General features: G+C 39.9%; 1 protein-coding gene across 3 annotated transcripts in view; it reads right to left on the bottom strand.

Annotated features, from left to right (window-relative positions):
- The window catches only part of DSP (desmoplakin), a 50,070-nt gene that overhangs the window by 5,188 nt on the left and 23,505 nt on the right, over window positions 1-21,377 (bottom strand). Inside the window, exons 10-23 of one of the 3 annotated variants that reach the window (XM_081325942.1) lie at window positions 20,616-20,741; window positions 19,006-19,158; window positions 17,704-17,858; window positions 14,715-14,841; window positions 13,775-13,994; window positions 12,858-13,024; window positions 11,430-11,596; window positions 9,539-9,677; window positions 7,815-8,008; window positions 6,774-6,936; window positions 6,367-6,450; window positions 5,131-5,238; window positions 4,823-4,921; window positions 709-3,003 (exon numbers count right to left, since the gene is read on the bottom strand). In XM_081325942.1, coding sequence (XP_081182068.1) covers window positions 709-3,003; window positions 4,823-4,921; window positions 5,131-5,238; window positions 6,367-6,450; window positions 6,774-6,936; window positions 7,815-8,008; window positions 9,539-9,677; window positions 11,430-11,596; window positions 12,858-13,024; window positions 13,775-13,994; window positions 14,715-14,841; window positions 17,704-17,858; window positions 19,006-19,158; window positions 20,616-20,741 — 4,197 coding nt within the window. The remainder of the gene's footprint in view (window positions 1-708; window positions 3,004-4,822; window positions 4,922-5,130; window positions 5,239-6,366; window positions 6,451-6,773; window positions 6,937-7,814; window positions 8,009-9,538; window positions 9,678-11,429; window positions 11,597-12,857; window positions 13,025-13,774; window positions 13,995-14,714; window positions 14,842-17,703; window positions 17,859-19,005; window positions 19,159-20,615; window positions 20,742-21,377) is intronic. The other 2 variants (XM_081325943.1, XM_081325944.1) reach the window with 2 other exon arrangements.

The following is a 21,377-nucleotide window of genomic DNA, read 5'->3' as shown; positions in this document are numbered from 1 at the left end:
CATGCATGTGTGTGGATGTGCATATATTTTATGTATGATTACATGAGCATACACACACATCTGCCCTTGTAAAGAACAGGAAAGCAAAGCAGTTCAGGTCACACTTCAATATGTAACTGCATGAGTTATATATTGTGTATCTCATCATGCCAAGCAGTTAAGAGAAAGTAAGAGTGAAGAATCTATGGAGAGAAAGAAATTTGCATTAGGGGGATGAAATGGCAAAGCAACTATTCATACACTCTGTTGCAACAACTTTAAATGTATAGTATGTTCAACAGAGGAACCTTTAGGATATTTTATATCAAAGTCCAAGTATGTTTGTTTAAAAAAACAGAACTACAAAAAAATCAGTATAAATATGGACATAGTCTACAAAGTCAGTAGACTGGGAAATAGGACCAAGTGAATTAACTGAAGTATGGCAGATACTCCATCTTTCCTTCAGAATATCAAAATAGGGAAAGGAAGGATTTCCTTTAAATTGAGGATTTCACTGCCATCCAATTATGTTTTATATCCCATTTGAACTTATTCCCAGAAGGGACCTTAATCTGATCCTAAACCAAATTAAAAGAGCAGGGGAAGGAGAGATTGATCAAAATTAAGATGCGTACACATTTAGTGTTCGCTTATTTGAAAAGGCGTTGGGTGTTAAATTATAGAATCTGAAGGTGAATAAAGGTGTGATCAAATATTTGTGAATACCTCCAGAGCCTGCTTTTGGAATTTTTCAATTTCCTGTCTCAAATTTTCCCTTTCTTTCTGTAAACCATTTATCACACCCTGAAGTTCCAGGGCATGCTTGTTGCTTGTTTGTAGTTGATTCTTTAGGTCAAGAATTGCGGCATTTTTTTCCTCATCAACTTCACTTCTGCCCCTTCTCAGATCATCATACTCCAACCTTAAATTTCGCAACTCTTCCTCTAGCATCAAGTGTTCTTTTGTCAGATTCTCAGTAAGACACTGAAGTCTCTCAATTTCTATCTTGCACTCATTGAGGCATTTGCTCTTATCTTCAATAGCCTTCTGCAAGTGCTCATTGCGAATATGGGCCTGTTTTAAATTCTCCTGCTCTTGAACCAACTGGCGACGCAAGCTTTCTACTTCGGAAGTGTATTTTCTTATCTCCTCCATGTAGCGCTGTTTCTCTCTCATGTGGTTATCTAGCGCCTCCCTCTGGTGCCTCAAGTCATCTTCACTCCGTTTCTTTACAATGGAGATCTCCTCTATCTGCTGAGTGAGATTAGTGATTTTAACGGCTTGATCTCTCAAAGTTCTCCTCATAGCTTCTAATTCTTCTTCTGCACTTTTCCTTTTGGAAGTTTCATCAGCTACAATTCTAGACTGCCTATTAAGTTCCTCTTCCAGCATGTGTTTTTGATGCTGCAATTCTTTTACTGTGCTCTGGAGCCTTGTGCTCTCTTGATCTTTCCCTTTCTTGTCTTGCGCAAGCCTTTCATATTCACTTTTTAGGCGTCCCAACTCCTGCTCTTGAACTTTTAACCTGCTAATGGTTTCCTTTGCATTGATATTAGCTTTCTCCAGGTCATATTGGATCCTTTGCAAGCGAATATTCTCTTCCTCCATCGATTTCCTTTGGCTTATTTCTGCATCTAACAATTTTCTGTTTTTTTCAATCTCTTTATTTTTCTCCTTAATTGTTCTTCCTGCTTCATCAAGGGACTGTTTGTAATGTGCAATCTCCTCGGTGAATTTCTGAACAGTCTGTTTTAACTCTTTTTCGAGCTGTTGTTTCTTTTGTGAGATCTCTGAGCCAATTGATTTCTGCTGGTGAACACTTTCTTCTACTTTTCTAAGGCTTTCTGTTGTCTGACTTAGCGTGTTCTTCAGTCTCCTAAGTTCCTCACACAAGCTCCTATTTTCTCTTACAGCGTTGTCCAGCTGGGCTCGGTAATTATTGGCTTCCTCTTCTTTTTTCACAGTCACCTGATTTATCGTGGTCTTTGTGATATTAATCTCGGTTTCATACTTGTTCTTTAAACTAATAATTTCCTCATCATAATTGTTCCTTACCTTTGCCAACTCATTTTCAAGTTCCCATCGGCTTTTAGCCTCTTCTTTCAGTTGAATCTTTAGCCTTTCAATCTCTTTGACTTTTTCGTGGATGGTCGAAGTGGCATCTTCAAGGGCTTGCTTGTATCTTGAATTGTCGTCATTACGCAGCTGGATGATCTGTTTCAATTCCAACTCTATCTGCTGTTTCTGCTGCAACACCTCCGAGCCACAAGCCTTCTGCTGAAGGATATTCTCTTCTGCCCTTCTTCGCTGCTCCGTTGTGTCCAGTATGGCTTCATTGAGCCTGACGATCTCATCTTTCAGGTCTCGATTCTCTCTCTGTAATCGATCGATCTGAGTCCGGAGGTTCTTGGCGTCGTCTTCTTTTTGTGCAGCTATCTGATGAATGGTGGTCTTCTTAATATTAATCTCTGTTTCATACTTGTTCTTTATATTACTCATCTCCTCATTAAACTGGTTTCTTACCTTAGCCAGCTCATTCTCACATTCCCTCTTCCGTGTGCCCTCGTCCTGGAGAAGAACCCTTAACCTTTCTAGCTCATACTCCTTCTCTTTGATGATTTTCTCTGATTCTATCTTTTGCCAACCAAGGGTTTCTTTTTCATTCTGCCTGGTCTTCTGCAACTGATCAAAATCTGCCTTCTGCTGCTCATATCTGTCTTCCAACAGCTTCCTTTTCCTCTTCTCATCTTCAATCTCGTAAGTCAGCCTCGTGATCCTATCATTCAGGTCTTTTATCTGCGCATAGCATTTGTCTAGGTTTTGCTTGGAGGCGCTGCTGTCCATCTCAACTTGCCTCTTCATTTCTTCCAAACTTATGAATTTAGCTTTCAGCTGGGAACATTCCACCTGATACTTCTGCAGGTTTTGCTCCAGGAACTTGTGTTTATTGTTGCTATCAGAATTGGCATCTTTCGCCAATCTCAGTTCTTCTTCTAGTAGTTCTATTCTGGTGCTTTTCATCTGCAGAATCAAGAGACAATTCGATCAACCTCGTGCAAGACAATGCACAATGTTGGAAAAGAGGAAACAAAACAAACCAGTTAAATTAAGAGCTTTCCTTTACATGCTTCCTTTGTTTATTTCAAAACTTACTTGGCATCTTTACACAAAACTATAAATAACAAACCATAATGAAATAATAAATTAAAACAGCAGCTTAAAGACAGATTTTTTTTAGAAAAAGATTCCACAAAAATAAAGAGTCTGAAATAATTTTAAAAGGACTTGATCTAAAGCTGAATAGATATTACAGTAGGAGGGCAGTAGATTCTTGAGGAACATTTTCAGGGAATATATTTTATAAAGCATAATTCTATATACCTCGGAGTGATCATACATGGAGGAAATGTACAATTCCATGTATATAAAGAGTTAGTCCCTTACTCTGAAACCACATTTCATTGGAATGAATTAAATCCTAATTGTTGGGATAACAGTGATGTTGAGAATGGTTCTGAAATTCAGGTCTTTGGGGTAGCTTTTTAGCAAATTTTATTTTAAAGACAAAAGCTTTTCTAAATAAAAATATAATTATGTGACATAATATACCACATTAAAAGATAGCAACAAAAAAGCACAAAAATACTGTTTCTATGAAATAGCTTATTTTTTACACAATACAAAGCTATTTCAAATTATACCTGCCCAGGGAAATATATGTAGCCAGATCATGTATGGTTCCATACTATGTATGGTATGTAGCCAGAAAGATGGTTCCTCAGTGTGAGTAAAATGTACTCTGAATATGCTCAGCTTTTTGGTGTTGCTGTTTCACATCTTCACTACTTGAGATTCAAGCAGATCTCTGAGCTGAACTCAAGTACATATTATCTCCTATGTAAACACTAGTTTAGATTTAGATGATGCCACTTTCTACCTGCACAAGTGACTGTCAGAAAATATTCCCTGGAATGAAGGTTACAATTTTAGCAAATATTCCATCTTTAATTAATTGGAATTTATTTTATTTTATTTTTTTATTTTAATTCCATTTATATCCCGCCCTTCTCCGAAGACTCAGGGCGGCTTACAAGCTTAGCAGTAGCCTTCATTCTATGTATATGCCTGCTTATTAGGACTTTCACACACACCCCCAAGCGGCATTATTACAAAGTCAGCTTAACTGCCCCCAACAATCTGGGTCCTGGATTGAATACCTGGAAACTTTCCACATATGCACATATCCACTGTGACACAGCTTTTCCTGAATTGCCCAATTTCAAATTTTATATGAGAGAATCACTCAAACATTATTTAGCACGAAAAAGTTGAACATATAATATTATTGTTAGCATAGATGATGTAAAATTAGTCAAGGGAAATTCCTCTATATTCTTTCGTTAACATGCTAGCCTTTTATTGTGCCCAAGGTGAGTATTGCTTTATGAAAGCTGCATTTATACACAAAAAGGCTGTAGGTGAAGTAGTTATATTTTTCCACAAACTGGTATCTTATAGATACAATGGGATACAATTAACACAATTTCAGGATTGTGGTTACATGTATGCACTGCCAAATCATGGAAAGCAGGTGTTACATATAAAAATCTTTTCACATAGTTCTATCATTCATCTAAGTTAAACCCCAAGTCTGAATATGCAATATTAACTATAATAGCAACAAAAAGTATTTTAAATCAACAAAGTAACATTCTAAGTGTGATAGGAAGTTTTTATCATTACACCAAGGCATTACTTCTAACCTAAAGTTTATTTTAAACACTTATTGTTTTGAGATATTGTACAATTCACACAAGGTCTACGAACAAGGAGACATTACCTTTATGTCTTCCAAACTTTTTAACATTTCACTCAAGAACTTGTAATAATCTCCTGATCTTGTAAGAAGCTCAATGTATCGGGATTGAATCTCTCCAGCCTAAATAAGAATGGAATAAGAGAGAAAAGAATATTGACAGAATGTCCCAAATATTGTTTCAGCTTATTTGAACAGATTTTCGATTCTCGTAAAACAAAACAGCCTAATATTAAACTCGCATAATAATTGTCCTGAATTAGAGATAATTATTATGGGAAAGCAATGGCCACTGCTGAAATTAGAAATAGCATGAAATGAGGGATATCTACCTCTTGCAGAATAAGGCCTGAAGGAGACTGGACCATGCTCCGCTTGACAGGTATGTTCAATAAAGTTTCTAGTCCTGAACTATAAGCTGCAGCCTGGAGTTCATAATCCTGTAAGTACAAAGCATTTGTAAACAATATTAGTGCACAATATTTTCTACTCTGAATTTCAGCTTTACAGAAAAGCAATATATTTCAGAGCCTGGGGACAAAGGAATACAGCAAAGTGGAAGGGGTGAAGTTGAAAGAAACTAACCAAAATAATTTTTATTCTTTAAATCAACAATATATGGCGATACCGAAGTAGAAATAGTTGGATAGATAGATACAGGTCATTCATCTACACTTTATATCTGTGATTAAACAATCAAATTGTTTAAGCACACATATAAAGTATAGATGAATGACCTGTATCTATCCAACTATTTCTACTATGAAAATGTTTCTGAAACTGTTTGATCTTACAATCATGTCAAAATAAATTAAAAAGCAAGCTTTCAGCCTCCCATTTGTCTGTTCTAAAATATTCATGAAGTAGACAGGGCTGATTGATTTGACTGATTACTTAAGCCTCGATGTAGCCAAGTCACTATGTGCTAAGCCACAAGTCACCACAGCTAGACTCAGTCTTGCAGGCAAGCAAAGTAACCATGTTTTCTTCCTATTTTTTTATTTTGTTTTTATGGGGTTTTTGTTTTACTGCTCTTGCGCTGATCCTACATACGTTGGTTAGAGGCTTAGACAAAAGACAAAAGCAAAGTGCAGATAAATGAAGAAATCACAAACAAATCATGCATGACCATTCATGAATCATGTTATGCTACAGCCAAAATCAAATATTACCTTTATCATCTTTAAACGGAAACAAGCCAAAATTGAATCATCCAATAGCACAACATGACATGTAAGCTCAACCATTTACTTAGATGGCCCATTGAAATAGCAATGCAACTTAGTACTTATTTCTAGTAAGTAGTTATTATCAGATCAAAGGTGGAGATAATGGTGTCTGTCTGCTGATGAAATAAGATCTGATAGTAGTAGAAATGGGAGGAGAAAGCCATTCTACTAACGCTGAAGCAGATTGGGAGCAGGGACAGGAGAGGGTAGAGAGCAAAGAAAAATCTTAGCTCTTGCTCTGTTTATTTCGTAGAGATTATCAATTTCACAATGTATACTAAGGGCACTTAAACCATTGTTGTGAAAACATTCTGAGAAGAACAGCTTGACTATCTTTACCTTGATCGCGAGTGAACACACTTCTGCATTCTTGATCACTTCTTCTACTCTGTCGCGCTTGCTTGTAACTTCACTGTGTAAGTTCTGGCAAGAAGAGAAATGAATGAATTTTAATCGGATTCTTAGAACTCAAAGAGTATAAATACCCATTTATATAACTGGATCCTCAAATATACAGTGATAACCAGAATGTTTAGAATAGCTTATTGTAACTCGTTGCAACCGGAAGTCCAGTGACTAAAGTAGGTTAAGGGGAAAAAATAGCATAAGTTTAACTGGATGGAAGGCTGATTTTAAGATATTACGATGAGCTCTTACGATCATACCAATACACATTAGGATGAACTACAACCTCATTTCACGATAGTTCTGAAGATCAGTTTGGTGTATTTACGGCAAAGCATTACCTTTTGCTCCTGCAGGTATCTCATGACAGTGCTAACATCTCCCAATTTCATGGCTTCAATAGTTTCCTGTCGGCGCCTGGCATCACAAATCCATTTATTCAAAGCCTGGTAAAGATCCCGATAGATTCTCAGCTGCTTCACTTGTTTTTCTAAATCCCAAGATCTGAAAAAAGCAACAAATATAGATTGATCCATTGAACCTGATTGATGCTGATTTCTATGACTGTGTCAATGCAAGTTGTGAGGTAAAGGTCCTTTCTAATACCGTATTTTCCGGTGTATAAGACGACTTTTTAACCCACGAAAATCATCTCAAAAGTTGGGGGGTCGTCTTATACGCCCAGTCGTCTTATACGCCGGAAAATACGGTAGTTTCTAACAGTTCTGCTACCCAAGAACCACACTTGCATTGATGATGCCAGTGATTATCTCTACATAAAACATAATAAAAACATAACATTTCCTACCACTGAACCATACCGGTAGTCCCTTCTCTAAGAATCAGAATATCCAATTTACTCTTTGTGGCATTCTAAATTCACAGTTTTTGCTTATCTTGTAATGCCAGTTAATCTCAGTTAAGCCACAGTTGCAAAGAATGCAATTGCATAGCTTGTAATTTATTGTAATTATTGTGATACAGTTACAAAAATATTAAAGCCTGCAATGCTATATGCAACACTATTTTTAAGTTTAATATAGCTCCATAAATGCAACTATCTTTTATAAAACATAACTAGTTGACATGGAAGTGCATATTCAGCTAGCACAATGACAATCTTTATTTCTACCTCTGTCAGCCAGAAAGGGTTATGTTCAAATACCACAGGATCAAATTTAAACTAGAGGTTTTTATCTAAAGTAGCCTAAAAACCACTTTTCCAGAAACCCTATTTGCAAGAAATAGCACAATCTAATTAAAAAGAAAGGCTTCTTTTTTTACTAGAACTTGCAATGTTATATTTATAGTGAATGTAAAATTCACAGGAAAGCAATGACGCCATTATGAGAAAACCATACACGCTGCTTCAAAAAACAAACCTGTCATCCAGCTGTTTTTCCAGCCTTTGCCAACGGTCTGTTAGTTGACTGACTCGATCGGCAAATTTTCCAAGATCTAACTCATAGTGAGGGTATGTTTGAGAAGACTGGGAGTGGACCTGGAGAGCTTTCTGAAGCTCTGCTTCCAAAGTACCAAGCAGTGACTTCTTCATACTAAGGTCTGCTTTCATTTTCTGCAAAAATACAGGCAAAAAAGGAAGGAAAAATTAATTATTTAAGCGTCTCCACTCTGAATATCAACAAATATTTTTTAAAAAACTCTGCCTTAACTGAAAAACTGGCAGCATACATTGCATCTGATTAAGCTTCTGCACTTGATAATTTGGAGGAGGTATTATAAAGATATAGACTAGATCCTATCCATGGAAAATGGACTGTGTTTTTATTATACTGTCTAATTATAATATAGATAATAACATTTGACTTTTCTATGACGTCAACATATCACATAAAGCTATAGTTTGCTTAACTATGATGTACTGAACAAACCATAATTAATTGGGGCCATTCATTATGCTAAGGCAACTTGAACAGTTAAGCTATAATCAGCTGTGCTCACATCAATGATAACCCAGAGTTCCAGAGAATCCCAATTTATGGCCATAAGCAGAATGAATTGTGCTCAGTTTCTCAAGGAAAAAGGCTATAGTAGTCAGATAACGATGCAAAGGAAAAAAATTAGCAAAAGTTGGAAAAACCAATGTCCAATTTTAGACTTACTTGTGAAACAAAGAATTAGTATTATGCTATTAATTCTTCATTTCACAAGCAAGTCTGAAATTGGACACTAGTCTTCCCAACTTTTGCTATTTTTTTTTCCTTTTAATATAAGCTTTCTTATACTGCACTAAGTATACTTAGTATAATACTATAAAGTTACATAAGGGGCAGCAAGAGTTTTCTCCCATTGGCAGGTTAAGTCGTTATTTTGGCTATACTCACTGATATCAAGGAACTTGCATGCGTGATGACGGTAAATATGTGAAAGCAAATAAAATATTAATGAACTGGGATCCTTGCTAGTATTAATATTGCTTTTTATGGTCTTCCTTATGCCTTCCCCACCCCATTTCCCTTCTGTGGAGTTTTTTTTTAAGACAGCACATCTTTGTTTTGTTTTTATTATTCTGTATTGTTTTATTAGGGACACGGTGGCTCACTGGGTTAGGACGCTGAGCTTGTTGGTCAGATGGTCGGCAGTTTGGCGGGTCGAATCCCGAGTGCCGCGTAGCAGAGTGAGCGCCTGTTACTCGTCCCAGCTTCTGCCAACCTAGCAGTTCGAAAGCACGTAAAAATGCAAGTAGAAAAATAGGGACCACTACGGTGGGAAGGTAACAGTGTTCCATGCGCCTTTGGCGTCTAGTCATGCCGGCCACATGACCACGGAGACGTCCTCGGACAAACGCTGGCTCTTCGGCTTTGAAACGGAGATGAGCACTGCCCCCTAGAGTTGGAAACGACTAGCACACATGTGCGGGGGAACCTTTACCTTTACCTTATTGTTTTATTATTGAATATTTATTACTGGACATTTATTTATTATTATTTATGTAATCAATCCCCACAGCTTTTCAAGGCTGGGATAAAAACAAACAAACAAGTTCAATTCATAGCTCCATGTAACACATTTGTAATCCAATCCCACATTTTAAAAAAAAGAAAAGGGAAAAAAACAAGACAAATATCATCTTTTACTTTCTCACCTTTAGGCAAGCTCGATAGCCTTCCACTTTATCTGGGTCCAAAGACAGTGTGTCCTCTTCTGTAAGCCTAATTTCAAATACTCGTATCATGTCATCTGTCTGGAGAATTGCCTGAAGCAGCGATCGCAGGGCATTTAAGCTGTAAGAAGAGTGCCATAAAGAAATCAAATACTAAATAAATGTTTAGTATTACTACTATTTAGTATTTAGCATTACTAATATTTAGTATTACTAGATTTAGTTATCATCTTAGTATTTTTTTTTAGGTTTACTAAAAAGCAAGGCACTATCAAAGGCAAAAAAAACACAGGGAACAAACTCCACTTTCACTAGCACTAATGTTGTTACCTAATCTGGTAATGGAACATCTACACGACCCCACTAAAAAGGTTATTCGCTTTCACCAATTCCCTTTTTCCATTTGCCCCCAATTCAAGCATCCTTGAATTGCTATATGTCAGGGGTGTCAAACTCAATTTCATTGAGGGCCGCATCAGCATTGTGGTTACCCTCAGGGGGCCAGGTGGGTATGGCCAGGGTGGGCGTGGCCTACTGGGTGGGCATGGCTAGAATGCGTATGGCCTACTGGGTGGGCGTGGCCAGCTGTACATCGTTCGCATCAAGGGTGCCTATGGGGGCCTGGGCAGGAGTGGGACAGATCTGAGGGTCTTTGGCAGGAGGAGGGTCTCTGGGCCAGGGCCAAGGCAGTGGGGGCCGTTCCCTCACTGTTTCCAGGATGGCTTCGCGGGCCACATGAAACCACTTCGTGGGCCGGATCCGGCCCCCGGGCCTTGTGTTTGACATGTCTGCTATATGTTCTTTTGCTTGTGGGCATTCCTATTCACACAAATGCTCGGCGTCTTAAGTGTTGCAGAATAATTGTACTGCTTGCTCTCTTGACTGGAAAGATGTATGCTTTGTTGTGTTGCTCTATTTTAATAAATAGTGTGCCTTCAACTTCTGATGAATATGGAAGGGATAAGGAAGACGAAACAAGCATCCTGAGCTAAGGCAGGCTAAGGAAAAGTTAGTCCTCTATTCCACATGTAAAACTATTTGATGCACATAAGAAAGAACTGAACATATTTTTGGAAAAAACATGGGTCACCTCATTGCAAAACACAACTTATTTACTAATAAGGCCATTACATGGTTTTTCACTTCCGTATTTTAGCCACACTGTAGACTGTAGCATAGGCAGGGATAAAACAAGTCCATTTGGTTTACAATGATGGACACTCGCAGATACAGAACATTTATTATACACATTAGAAAACTACATTACATTACTTTTTGACATAATCGCCATTTAAATTGAGGCCCTTGTCATAATGTCTTAGGTGGCTAGAAATTCCTTAGTAGTCGTCGGTGCCAAATCTGGGCTTTTGGGGAGGGGGTGTGTGTGATCAAAAACATCCTAACAGAACTGGTTCAAATGTTTTTGGGTGCATCTTGCAGTGTGCGGGCGAGCATTATCGTGAACCAACACCACGCCGGAAGTGGTGCCATAGAAAATCCCGCCAAATGTGAAGGTGCCAAAGGAGTACTGCTAGTGAAATTCATGGAGCGTGGTTTGACCATCAGTTCAGAAGTCTACTGGGAAACATTAGGAAAACTCAGACAAGCCATCCATAACAAGCATCAGGATAAGCTGACTTCCAGTGTGGGGTTGGTTTGCAAGTGTCTGTCATTGATAACCAAACTGAGGTTTATTTCCAAATTGCCCTCATACTTTATTCTTTCTCTTTTTCTAAAGAATATTATCAATCTAGAATATGAAGGTATTCAACCCTCTTAAAATATATGCTTGGTTAGATAGGAATGCCAGCAGCTGAAAACAAAGCAGATTTCTAGAATACAGTTAACCAGGAGTCCTTTACATTGCTATTACCTGTCCAGATAGCAGGCAGAAATCCCATTAATATTTTCCAACTTCTGAAACAAAGCACTGATTTCAGACTGCAAATAATGATACTTTTCAGAGCCTCTAAAATTTGGAAGGTAATCATTTTGCCTGTTGAGAATTTCTGCCAATGACTGGGATTCATTTTGTATACTCTGAAAACAAACAAGTAAGTAAGTAAATATCACTTGCACATTTCTTATGCTCAAAGAAACAATCTGAAACTTGCTCTTTGATTCTAACTGGAAATGCAAGACACCTCTAAGAAAACTTCAGGGACTTCTCCAGGCAGCTGCCAGGAATCAGTGCTAACTTGCAAACACACACACACACACACCGTGCAAAACAAAACATCTAGCACTGCTTCTCCCTGAACAATACTGTAACTGATGTATATAAAATTGTGTCACAATTACACCAAAAATGGTGCCCACTTCCAGGATAGAGTACAGCCTAGGGATGCCAACAGGCAGAGAGGCCAGATGCTTGGCCTTCCCATCATGAGCTCTGGAGATCTTCTAAAGGTAAGTGCGCAATCAGTATGGGTAGTGGGGAGGAGGGTGTGGGACCCGGTGGGATGGAAAGCAGACCTAATGCCTGCAGGGACCTTAGCTGGGGGTGGTGGTGGTGGAGGGAAGTAGACCCCATGCCTGGAAGAATTCCAAGGGGCAGGAAGCAGCATACGAGGTGCCTGGTGGGATGGGAGAGGCCTGAGAAGGCACTAGGCCTCCCAAGGCACCCAGTGCTCCACTTAACAATTACACTGGGGAGAGAAGAGGTGAGGGACATCCTGGAGGGCCCATGTGATCACCTCACTTAAGAACCATCACAACGCACGACTGTAATGGGCAGGCTCCATTATGGCCATAACTTGAGCACTACCCTCAGTCCCATGCTACTAGCCTCAATAGTATCAGATTGAAAATGTGGGCCCCTAAAAATACAGGTAGTCCTTGACTTACAACAGTTCATTTAGTGTATGTTCAAAGTTACAACGGCACTGAAAAAAAGTGAGTTATGACCTTTTTTCACTGTTAAGACCCTGGCAGCATCCCAACAGTCACATGATCAAAGTTCAGAAGTTTGGCAACCGGGTCATATTTATGACGGTTGCAATGTCCCGGGGTCATGTGATCATCTTTTGCGACCTTCTGACAAGCAAGGTCAATGGGGAAATGCAGATTCATTTAACAACCGCATGACTAATTTGACAACTGCAATGATTCACTTAACAACTGTGGCAAGAAAGGTCATTAAATGGAGCAAAACCCACTTAACACGTCTCACTTAACAACACAAATTTTGGGCTCAGTTGTGGTCGTAACTCAAGGACTACCTGTATTGTCAAGTGTAAAAAAAAATGTGGGGTATAGGGAGAGGATATGGGAAAACGTATTCATAGCAAATCCTATGTACCTCTAATTCACTGATTCGGACACACAAATTATGAGTGGCCCCTTGATCCAACTGGAAGGGAGTTCTCTGCACCATCCTGAGCTCACAATTTTCAATCTGACGACGAAGTTTCTGCAGTTCCATGAGTAACCACGCCTCCTGCTTTTCTATATTTATAACTTCAGTTACTGGAAATTTGGGGGGGGAATAGAAAAAAGAAAAGTGGGAAAAACAAGTTTTAAATTGAAAAAAAAGTGTTTTGAAACACATTTGAGTATGGAATAGTAAGACAAGTATTACATTTTCAACAGCAGTATGGATTTGAATCAAGTATAATTTGAACACTATGCCGAATACCTTTGTCTCTACGTTCAAAACAATGCAATAAAAAGTATTAGGAATTTTTTTTTATTATATGTCACCACATATAATTAAAACATGTTTTCCTATAGCTCTCAGCATCCCATTATTGCAAATGCTTTTATTGACAAGCCTTGCCTTTCACATGGGGCCTATTTGTGAAGCCCATACCTGCCTAAGCTATGATATTGTAAGTTGAGTTTAGCTCTCCAATCATACTCCATGGCCTAACAAATCTTTGGTAATCTTACTTAATACAATGAAGAGGTCACTCAACCTCAGATGGCTCTGGGCATCCTATCTTTAAAAATATGAACATTTTTAAAAAAATTAAACAAATCAGAAGGGCCCCAAAGGTAAACTATATAACAACAAAACAAAATACAGGAGTCAAACCTTTTGCCCCAAGGCCCGTGAGAACAGGAAAGGTTTCAATGACTTTCTCAACATTCTTTCAGCCCCAAATAGAGGCATCCTTTGGGACATGCATCTCTAGCAGATGGTCTAGGGCTGGCTTAGTGACTCACCAGATAATGTGAAATATTACGACAGTTACAAGTATTTACTACATCACTAACCTATGGTAGGTTGTGGAGGTAGTGGTTGTGTTTGTAAATCCGGAAGTTGGATGACCAACGTCTGGTAATGCTTCTGAGCATCTGTGATCCGAGTCTGCATCGTCCTCTTATCCTCGTCGCCAAACATCTCTGAGCCTTGGCTGTTCCTGATAAATTCTTGGTAATGGATCTCTAAGTCAGAAATTATTCTTTGATAATCTTCTCTGCGCATTGTCTTCAGCTGCAAAGAAATAAATGCAAACAATTTCAGAAAAAAAGCAACTCAAAGAGGCTGATGGCAAATTTATCTCTACTTACTGCCTTGCTATAACTGAACCTTGTAGATGAGAGCAAATGATTCAGGAGAGCAGGGGGTTGGAGACTGGGGGGCGGGGGGAATGACTAAAAATGACAAATGGCTTAAATATATGTTTATGTTAGCATGAAGTGTCTAAACTAGAGACCATAGAATGTGCAGATAGGAGAACACATAAAGTTTGTGTCAGTAGATACAAGACTGCCTGCCATGTTATCAGTATAGACAAGGGCTGAGAAAAGGCAGACCGTCTTTCAAATATCTGGAATGCTTGTCTTGCGATATATTAAGGTTTCAAAATATTGAAAAATGGTTTTGCAAAGCATTGAAGCAGATACTGTAGCCCCAAACCTTCTATGCCAGATGGCAACCTGAATATCAAACACTGATTATTTTTTCTTAGCCTATCACACTGAATATATTGTTTGTCAAACTGTTCACACACACGCGTGCGCACGCGCGCGCGCACACACACACACACACACACACACACACCTGCATATATTCAGCAATGGCACAACTGAAACTTCAACCATCAGTTTTTCTAAACTACTGTAGATACATAGGTATGGATCCCCTGTCCACAAAGAAAATTGCTAACTATATGTATACCATAACAGTAACTCCAGAACATATGATGCCCACCTTGGCAATAGTCATAACCTTGATTTTCTCAATGTCAATCAGACAATAATGCCAAGACACCAAGCTCTTCATGTTGATGTAAAGTTGATTCCAGAGAGCCATAATAGCATCGTAGTATTGTTCGATTCTAAAGAGTAAATGAAAGGGTTATTTACATTCAGAAAGCAACATGTCTCCTAATAATTGAGAATACACATAAAAGCTGTAATATTTCCACCATTGAATATTTTTCCATTCAAAAACCCAAATGTTTCTCATATTTATATTATATATTTATATTATTTGGGAGTGTGGGTTTTTAAATGGATGGATAGATGGCTGGCTAGCCGGCTGGCTGGCTGGCTGGCTAGATATTCAGGGATGGTTTGTAGATAAAATTATACTTTGCTCCAACTATAACAATTTCTGACTTTGGGAAAGGTAAGAATATGTCTGAAAAAAGAAACACCTACATTGGATTCACTCAAAACACAAACCTCTTGGGGTTTGAAGAACCTGGATTTGTACTGATTTGCCAATGAACCAAAATTATATTTTATATGTGCACCATATCTGCCATACCTACATAGAGACTGAAGGCAGATTTAGGGATGAATAAGAATCCCATAAGCCACACTGCTCCCTAGCTACCCCAACCTCAAATAATAATAATAATAATAATAATAATAAAATAATAATAATAATAATAATAATAATAATAATAATAAACCTTTATTGTCAAAGTACATGTGTACATTGAGATTAGCTGAGCCTCCCCCCGTGCTCCCTCCCCCCAACACACAGTGACAACAAACCCTCCATCCCACCACACTATGTGAACCAACTACACCACACACCGGCCTCCTAAGTCAATTCTGCATAGGTTTACAGAGATTATATCTCATTCAAAAGCCTAACAGCCCACGGATAAAAGCTGTTTTTCAGCCTGTTGGTACGGCTGCCTATACTCCTATATCTCCTACCCGATGGTAGGAGAGTAAAGAGATACCGTCCAGGGTGTGAGTCATCCCTGAGAATTTTCCTCACTCTTCCAAGGCAACGAGCCCTGGCGATGTCATCCAGTGGTGTCAGGGGACAGCCCACAATGTCTTGTGCTGTGCTCACTACCCTGCTCACTACCCTATCTCTGTTACCTAGAATGCCAAGAGGATTTATTTATTTTATTTATTTATTTAGTTGCATTTATATACCGCCCTATTCCCTGAGGACTCAGGGCGGTTTACAGGGAATTAAAAATCCACCATACAAAAGTTAAAAAACCGATTAAAAAATATTAAATTACCCTGTATACATTAAAACCCGGATTAAAAATTTCTCCTCAGCCTGGGCCTGAGAGCTCAAAGAGCCAGGTCTTCAGGCCCCGGCGGAATGATCGGAGGTCGGGGGCAGTCCTCAGCTCCACCGGCAGCTGGTTCCAGAGGGCAGGCGCTCCCACAGAGAAGGCCCTATCCCTGGGTGTCACCCGCCGGCAATCTCTCACCGGCGGCACCCTGAGCAGACCCTCCCTGTGGGAGCGCACTGGGCGAAGGGCGTTTGATGCCGGCAGCAGGTGTTCCCTCAAATAGCCCGGACCCAGGCCATGTAGGGCTTTATAGGTAATAACCAGCACCTTGAATTTCACCCGGAGGGCAACCGGAAGCCAATGCAGCTCGCGGAGTAGAGGTGTTACATGGGAGTATCGGGAAACCCCCATTACAACTCGCGCGGCCGCATTCTGCACCAGTTGAAGCCTCCGAGTGGTCTTCGAGGGCAGCCCCATGTAGAGAGCGTTACAGTAGTCCAAACGGGAGGTCACAAGCGCATGAGTAACTGTGCGTAGGGCGTCTCGGTCCAGATAGGGACGCAACTGGCGCACCAGGCGAACCTGTGCAAAAGCCCCCCTGGTCACGGCTCCTATGTGATCTTCAAAATTGAGCCGTGAATCCAGGAGGACGCCCAGGTTGCGAGCCCTATCAACGGGGGGTAACACCTCACCCCCCATCGTTAGAGGTGGAATAACTTGGTTAACCCGAGATGCCGATATGCACAGCCACTCAGTCTTGGCGGGATTGAGACGAAGCCTGTTTCTCCCCATCCAGACCTGAACCGCCTCCAGGCACCGGGACATCACGGAGAGGGCATCGCTGGGTTGGTTCGGGGTGGAAAGAAAAAGTTGGGTATCATCAGTGTACTGATACATCAGGATATTTTGCAACACCTTCAAGGGGAGCTTTGCTTTGATGAAGGTTTGAGCAAAGCACTCGTTTCAAGCAGAAGTATCATGGCACCCTCATTTCCACGTGGAAAGCAACCATGCTGACTTTGTTCCTGCCAGACACGTGGCATATCATCTGGATCAGCTTCTCCAACAGCATAAACCCCACTCTGGAAAGCAATGCCATATGACATGCCCCTTGCTTTCTCCCAATGTAAAAAAAGGCTTCTGCTCAGGCAAAGGACTTGAGCATCTCTTCTGATTTTGCTAAGTAACAGGTGGGACTAGGTCTAGGAGAAGCATCAGGGCAATATGGCACAAACTTGCACAGGCCTTGTATTAATTCTGCGTTCTTGTAACTACTGCGAAAGCACTTGCTCATAATTCAAGAACTACAAAGATGAATGAATATGGGTTATATACACACCCTTTTATAAAATACGTTTGAATCCAGAAACAGTGCTCTACTCCAGATCTCCCCAGTCTGAGATACAGATGAAAATACTAATACTTATTTCTTAATAATTAAAAATGTATAACATACATATTTATTTTCCCATTCTAACTGAAACACACACAAAAAATCTGAAAAGCATCTTTTATTTATAAAAACAACAGGTTCTTATGACTGCGTAGGAAAAATAAATTTTCAAAGAATATGTGCACCGTGTGTCCAAAGCAAGTTTTCCCACCCAAGACAAAAATGACTAATTTTGATTGGCTTTTGATGAGGAAAGGGTGGAATTTTCACGAGGAAGTCTTGCCTTATAGTTCAAGCAATAACTGGTAACTTACTTGGTTGCCAGATCCACAGCTAATGGGTTTGGAGGTGGGATAATAAGACTAACAGATGGCACTAGCATATCTAGGCCTCCTGGTCCAGTCACATGCCATTTGCTACGTTCACTGTTGTCTTTTAAAATGCACTCATCTCCTTTCCGCATTGTTTTCTGTGGAAAAGAAAGAAAAATGACTGCAGCTGCAAACAAGCTACAACTCCCTATTTTTCCAACTCCCATCATTTTGTAAAAACAGATTTAAATGGAGTGTCCTTCAGCCCTTCCAAATCCCAACAGTATGGCCAATAATGAACACGCCAGTAGATCTGAAACAACTCAAAGATCACAGTTATTTCAGGTCTGATATTAAGGCTTGAATGTTTGCTCCTGGCATAGAATTATATAGGACTTCCAAAAATGTTTTCATTTGGATATAGATCTGATAAAGCTACATTACTAGAATACGCTCTATACCCTTAGTCATTTTCCAGAACCATAGTTAATGTAGAACAAAATAATTTACTACTCAATGCATCCTTGCTTACTCTAGAACAGACATGTCAAACACAAGGCCCGGGGGCTGGATGCGGCCCGCGAAGTGGTTTCATGTGGCCCGCGAAGACATCCTGGAAACAGTGAGGGAACGGCCCCCACTGCCTTGGCCCTGGCCCAGAGACCCTCCTTCTGCCAGAGACCCTCAGATCTGTCCCACTCCTGCCCAGGCCCCCACAGGCACCCTTGATGCTAACGATGTAGACCTGGCCACGCCCACCCAGTAGGCCATATGCACTCTAGCCACGCCCACCCAGTAGGCCACGCCCACCCTGGCCATACCCACCCGGCCCCGAGAGCAACCGCAATGCTGATGCGGCCCTCAATGAAATTGAGCTTGACACCCCTGCTCTAGAACAATTAATTCACTCATACAAATGACTCTCCACCAAACTCCAGAATTTGCTAGGAGGAGTCTATGAAGTTATATTTCTGAACAAAGATCCATTTTTACCATTTTTGAAACATTCAGCCTGACGTTTATAAGGACAGCAGTTGCATTTAAATCCAATGATAAATAGTTACGTTAGCATCCTACATGTTTACTTTAAAGTAGGCTTTAGTTGAATCTATATAAGAATCTTCAGCACAAGTTATTTCGTCCTGAGACTTGAAAACTGAATTGCCTAAAATAAATTAGCAAATATGTGGATGGTGTGGGTTTCATTGTCTATGCACAGGGAAATGTCTGCCACAAAAATACATTTATGCCACAGAACGTTCTATGTGGCATTAACAGAAGGAGCCATAACAATGGGATTCTTACCAGATCTTGTTTGTAGTCACACAGAGCCCTGAGCATGATGGGCTTATTGGACTTATAATCAGGGTTACGGGGTTTCAACTGTACTATCTTCTTTGACTTATTCACCAAATTTTGCACCTGCCTCTTATACTCCAGGATTTTCTCTCGCTCAGCCTGGAAGGAAAAAAAGTTGTGATTAACAACTATATTTAAATACCAAACTATCATTGTTATTGTGTCAAATTGGATTTTAACTGAAATTATAGGCAGGTGCCTTAATCAATATGAGTATTTCATCAAAAATTCTGACATAACAAGCTGTCAATAAACCATATTATTTTTATTTATTGTTCCATGAGTGTATTATCAATGTATATCTAAGACAGCACTACTCTGATTTTCTTTCAAACACAGAACTTTTCATACGAGGACACTAAGTGATGAAATATAGAACACCACAGGTAGTACTCAGTTAGTGACAACTGGGACTGGCAACTCAGTTGCTAACTGAAGTGGTCACTAAATAAAACTGCAAATATGCTTGTGATCTTACTTCAGCTTTCCTTTGCTTTATAGACCAGGGAAGTTACTTTTTCATCACCACTGTAAGTGCAAATAGTCGCTGCACAAGGTATTTGCTAAACAGCGATGGCATTGAACAAATGGTGCTTATAATTGATTCTCAGAGTTCTGGCCATGCAAGCACCCCCATGGTCATAATATCACAATCTAGGCCCGTGGTGGCGAACCTATGGCATGCATGCCACAGGTGACACGCAGAGCCCTGTCTGTGGGCACGCGTGCTGTCGCCCCAATCTTAGGCCTTCAGCTGGGTTTTATAAAACCTTTTCGCTTTAGGCCTTCGCTGCCGTGTGCAAAAAAAAAGGTTCAGTCAATTTCAACTTCTCAAGGGAAAAAAAAGAGCTCGCAAAGTTGGAATTGATTGATTGAACTTTTTAGTCCCACCTAGTCTGCCATTTCCACCGCAGCCACACCCACCCAATGGGCCACGCCCAGCCAATGGGCCACGCCCACCCGGCACCTGACGATACATAAGTGGGTTTTGGGTTACAGTTTGGACACTTGGTCTCCAAAAGGTTCGCCACCACTGATCTAGGCACTTGGCAACTGGTTCACATTTATGACAGGATGCAGTGACTAACAATCATGTGATTGCCACGTTGGCCACACTCAAATATCTCTGCACTGCCTCTCCAAGACTAGCCGTGCCTTCCTCATACCCTAGCAGCCTCTCCCTAACCTGCATTTCTCACATACCTCTTCACATCCTCACCAACCCTCCCCTGAAACCCCAGGCACCCTCTTGCTCCCTTCCCCATCTGGCAGCAGCCACTAAGCTGCCTGCCAGCCTGGGACTTGCAACTTCCTGGCGGTTTCCCTACTCCTTTGGTTGTTGGACACCGGCAGGAAGTTGCCTTGCCAAACGATATGGGATCCAGTTAATGATGGCAACCATGACTGCTATCGCTAAATGGTGCAGTTGCACGTTGATTGCATCATTTAGCAACAGAAATTCTGGATCCAATTGCCATCCTAAGTTGAGGACTTTCTTTATAGAGTGCTGAGCCTCGGAGAGTTTGTGGTACAATAACAGACAGTGGCATCCATACCTCTAATTCTTTAATCTGCTCCAGCAGAACTTGCAAGGACATATTTTTATCACAGATGAACCTTTTCCTGATGACATCCTGTAAGTTCTTCAAGTAGTTCTCAGTAGATTGGGCTTCCTCAAAAAACTACACATAGAACAAGCAAGCACATTTAATATATTGGGTTTTCATAGGATATACAGGATGTTCCCAAAGTCTTAGTGCAGTTTTAAGCTTTAAAAGATTAAAACCGCACTAAGACTTTTGGGATGCCTTATATAAAATGCAACAGTTAAGAATGTCAATGACTGCCCTTTCAAGAATATAGATTTATAAGAACAAATAAAGGTTACTGAAGACAATCTATATACAGTGTACCTAGGTACTCATTGTTAATTGGTTCCAGGACGCACGATGATTACCAAAAACGGTGAGTAGTAAACAACATTTTCCCATAAGGAATAATGTATTGGGTCACAAGACAGTCAACTATGATAGGTTTTAGCTTGTACATTTAGTACCAAACAAACAATGAGTACCGGGATAAAATTTTCAAGTCAAAATGTATTGAGTACCAAATTCAATGATTTTCAAAGCAGCTGAGTACCAAAGTACCACTGTGTAATCTTTAAGAATTGAATCGACCTTTAGAAGCTTTATTTCACAAATCATCATTACTACAAGCAAAACTAAGAAAGCTTATTTTAAAACAGTAAGCATGCACAATTATTGATTGGAACCTAATTTACCTGCATTATTCCAACTACACATAGTAAATACAGG

Source organism: Vipera berus, assembly GCF_964194415.1.
Source record: "Vipera berus genome assembly, chromosome: 3".
Lineage (NCBI taxonomy): Eukaryota > Metazoa > Chordata > Lepidosauria > Squamata > Viperidae > Vipera > Vipera berus.
This window is presented reverse-complemented; position numbering and strand designations above follow the sequence as displayed.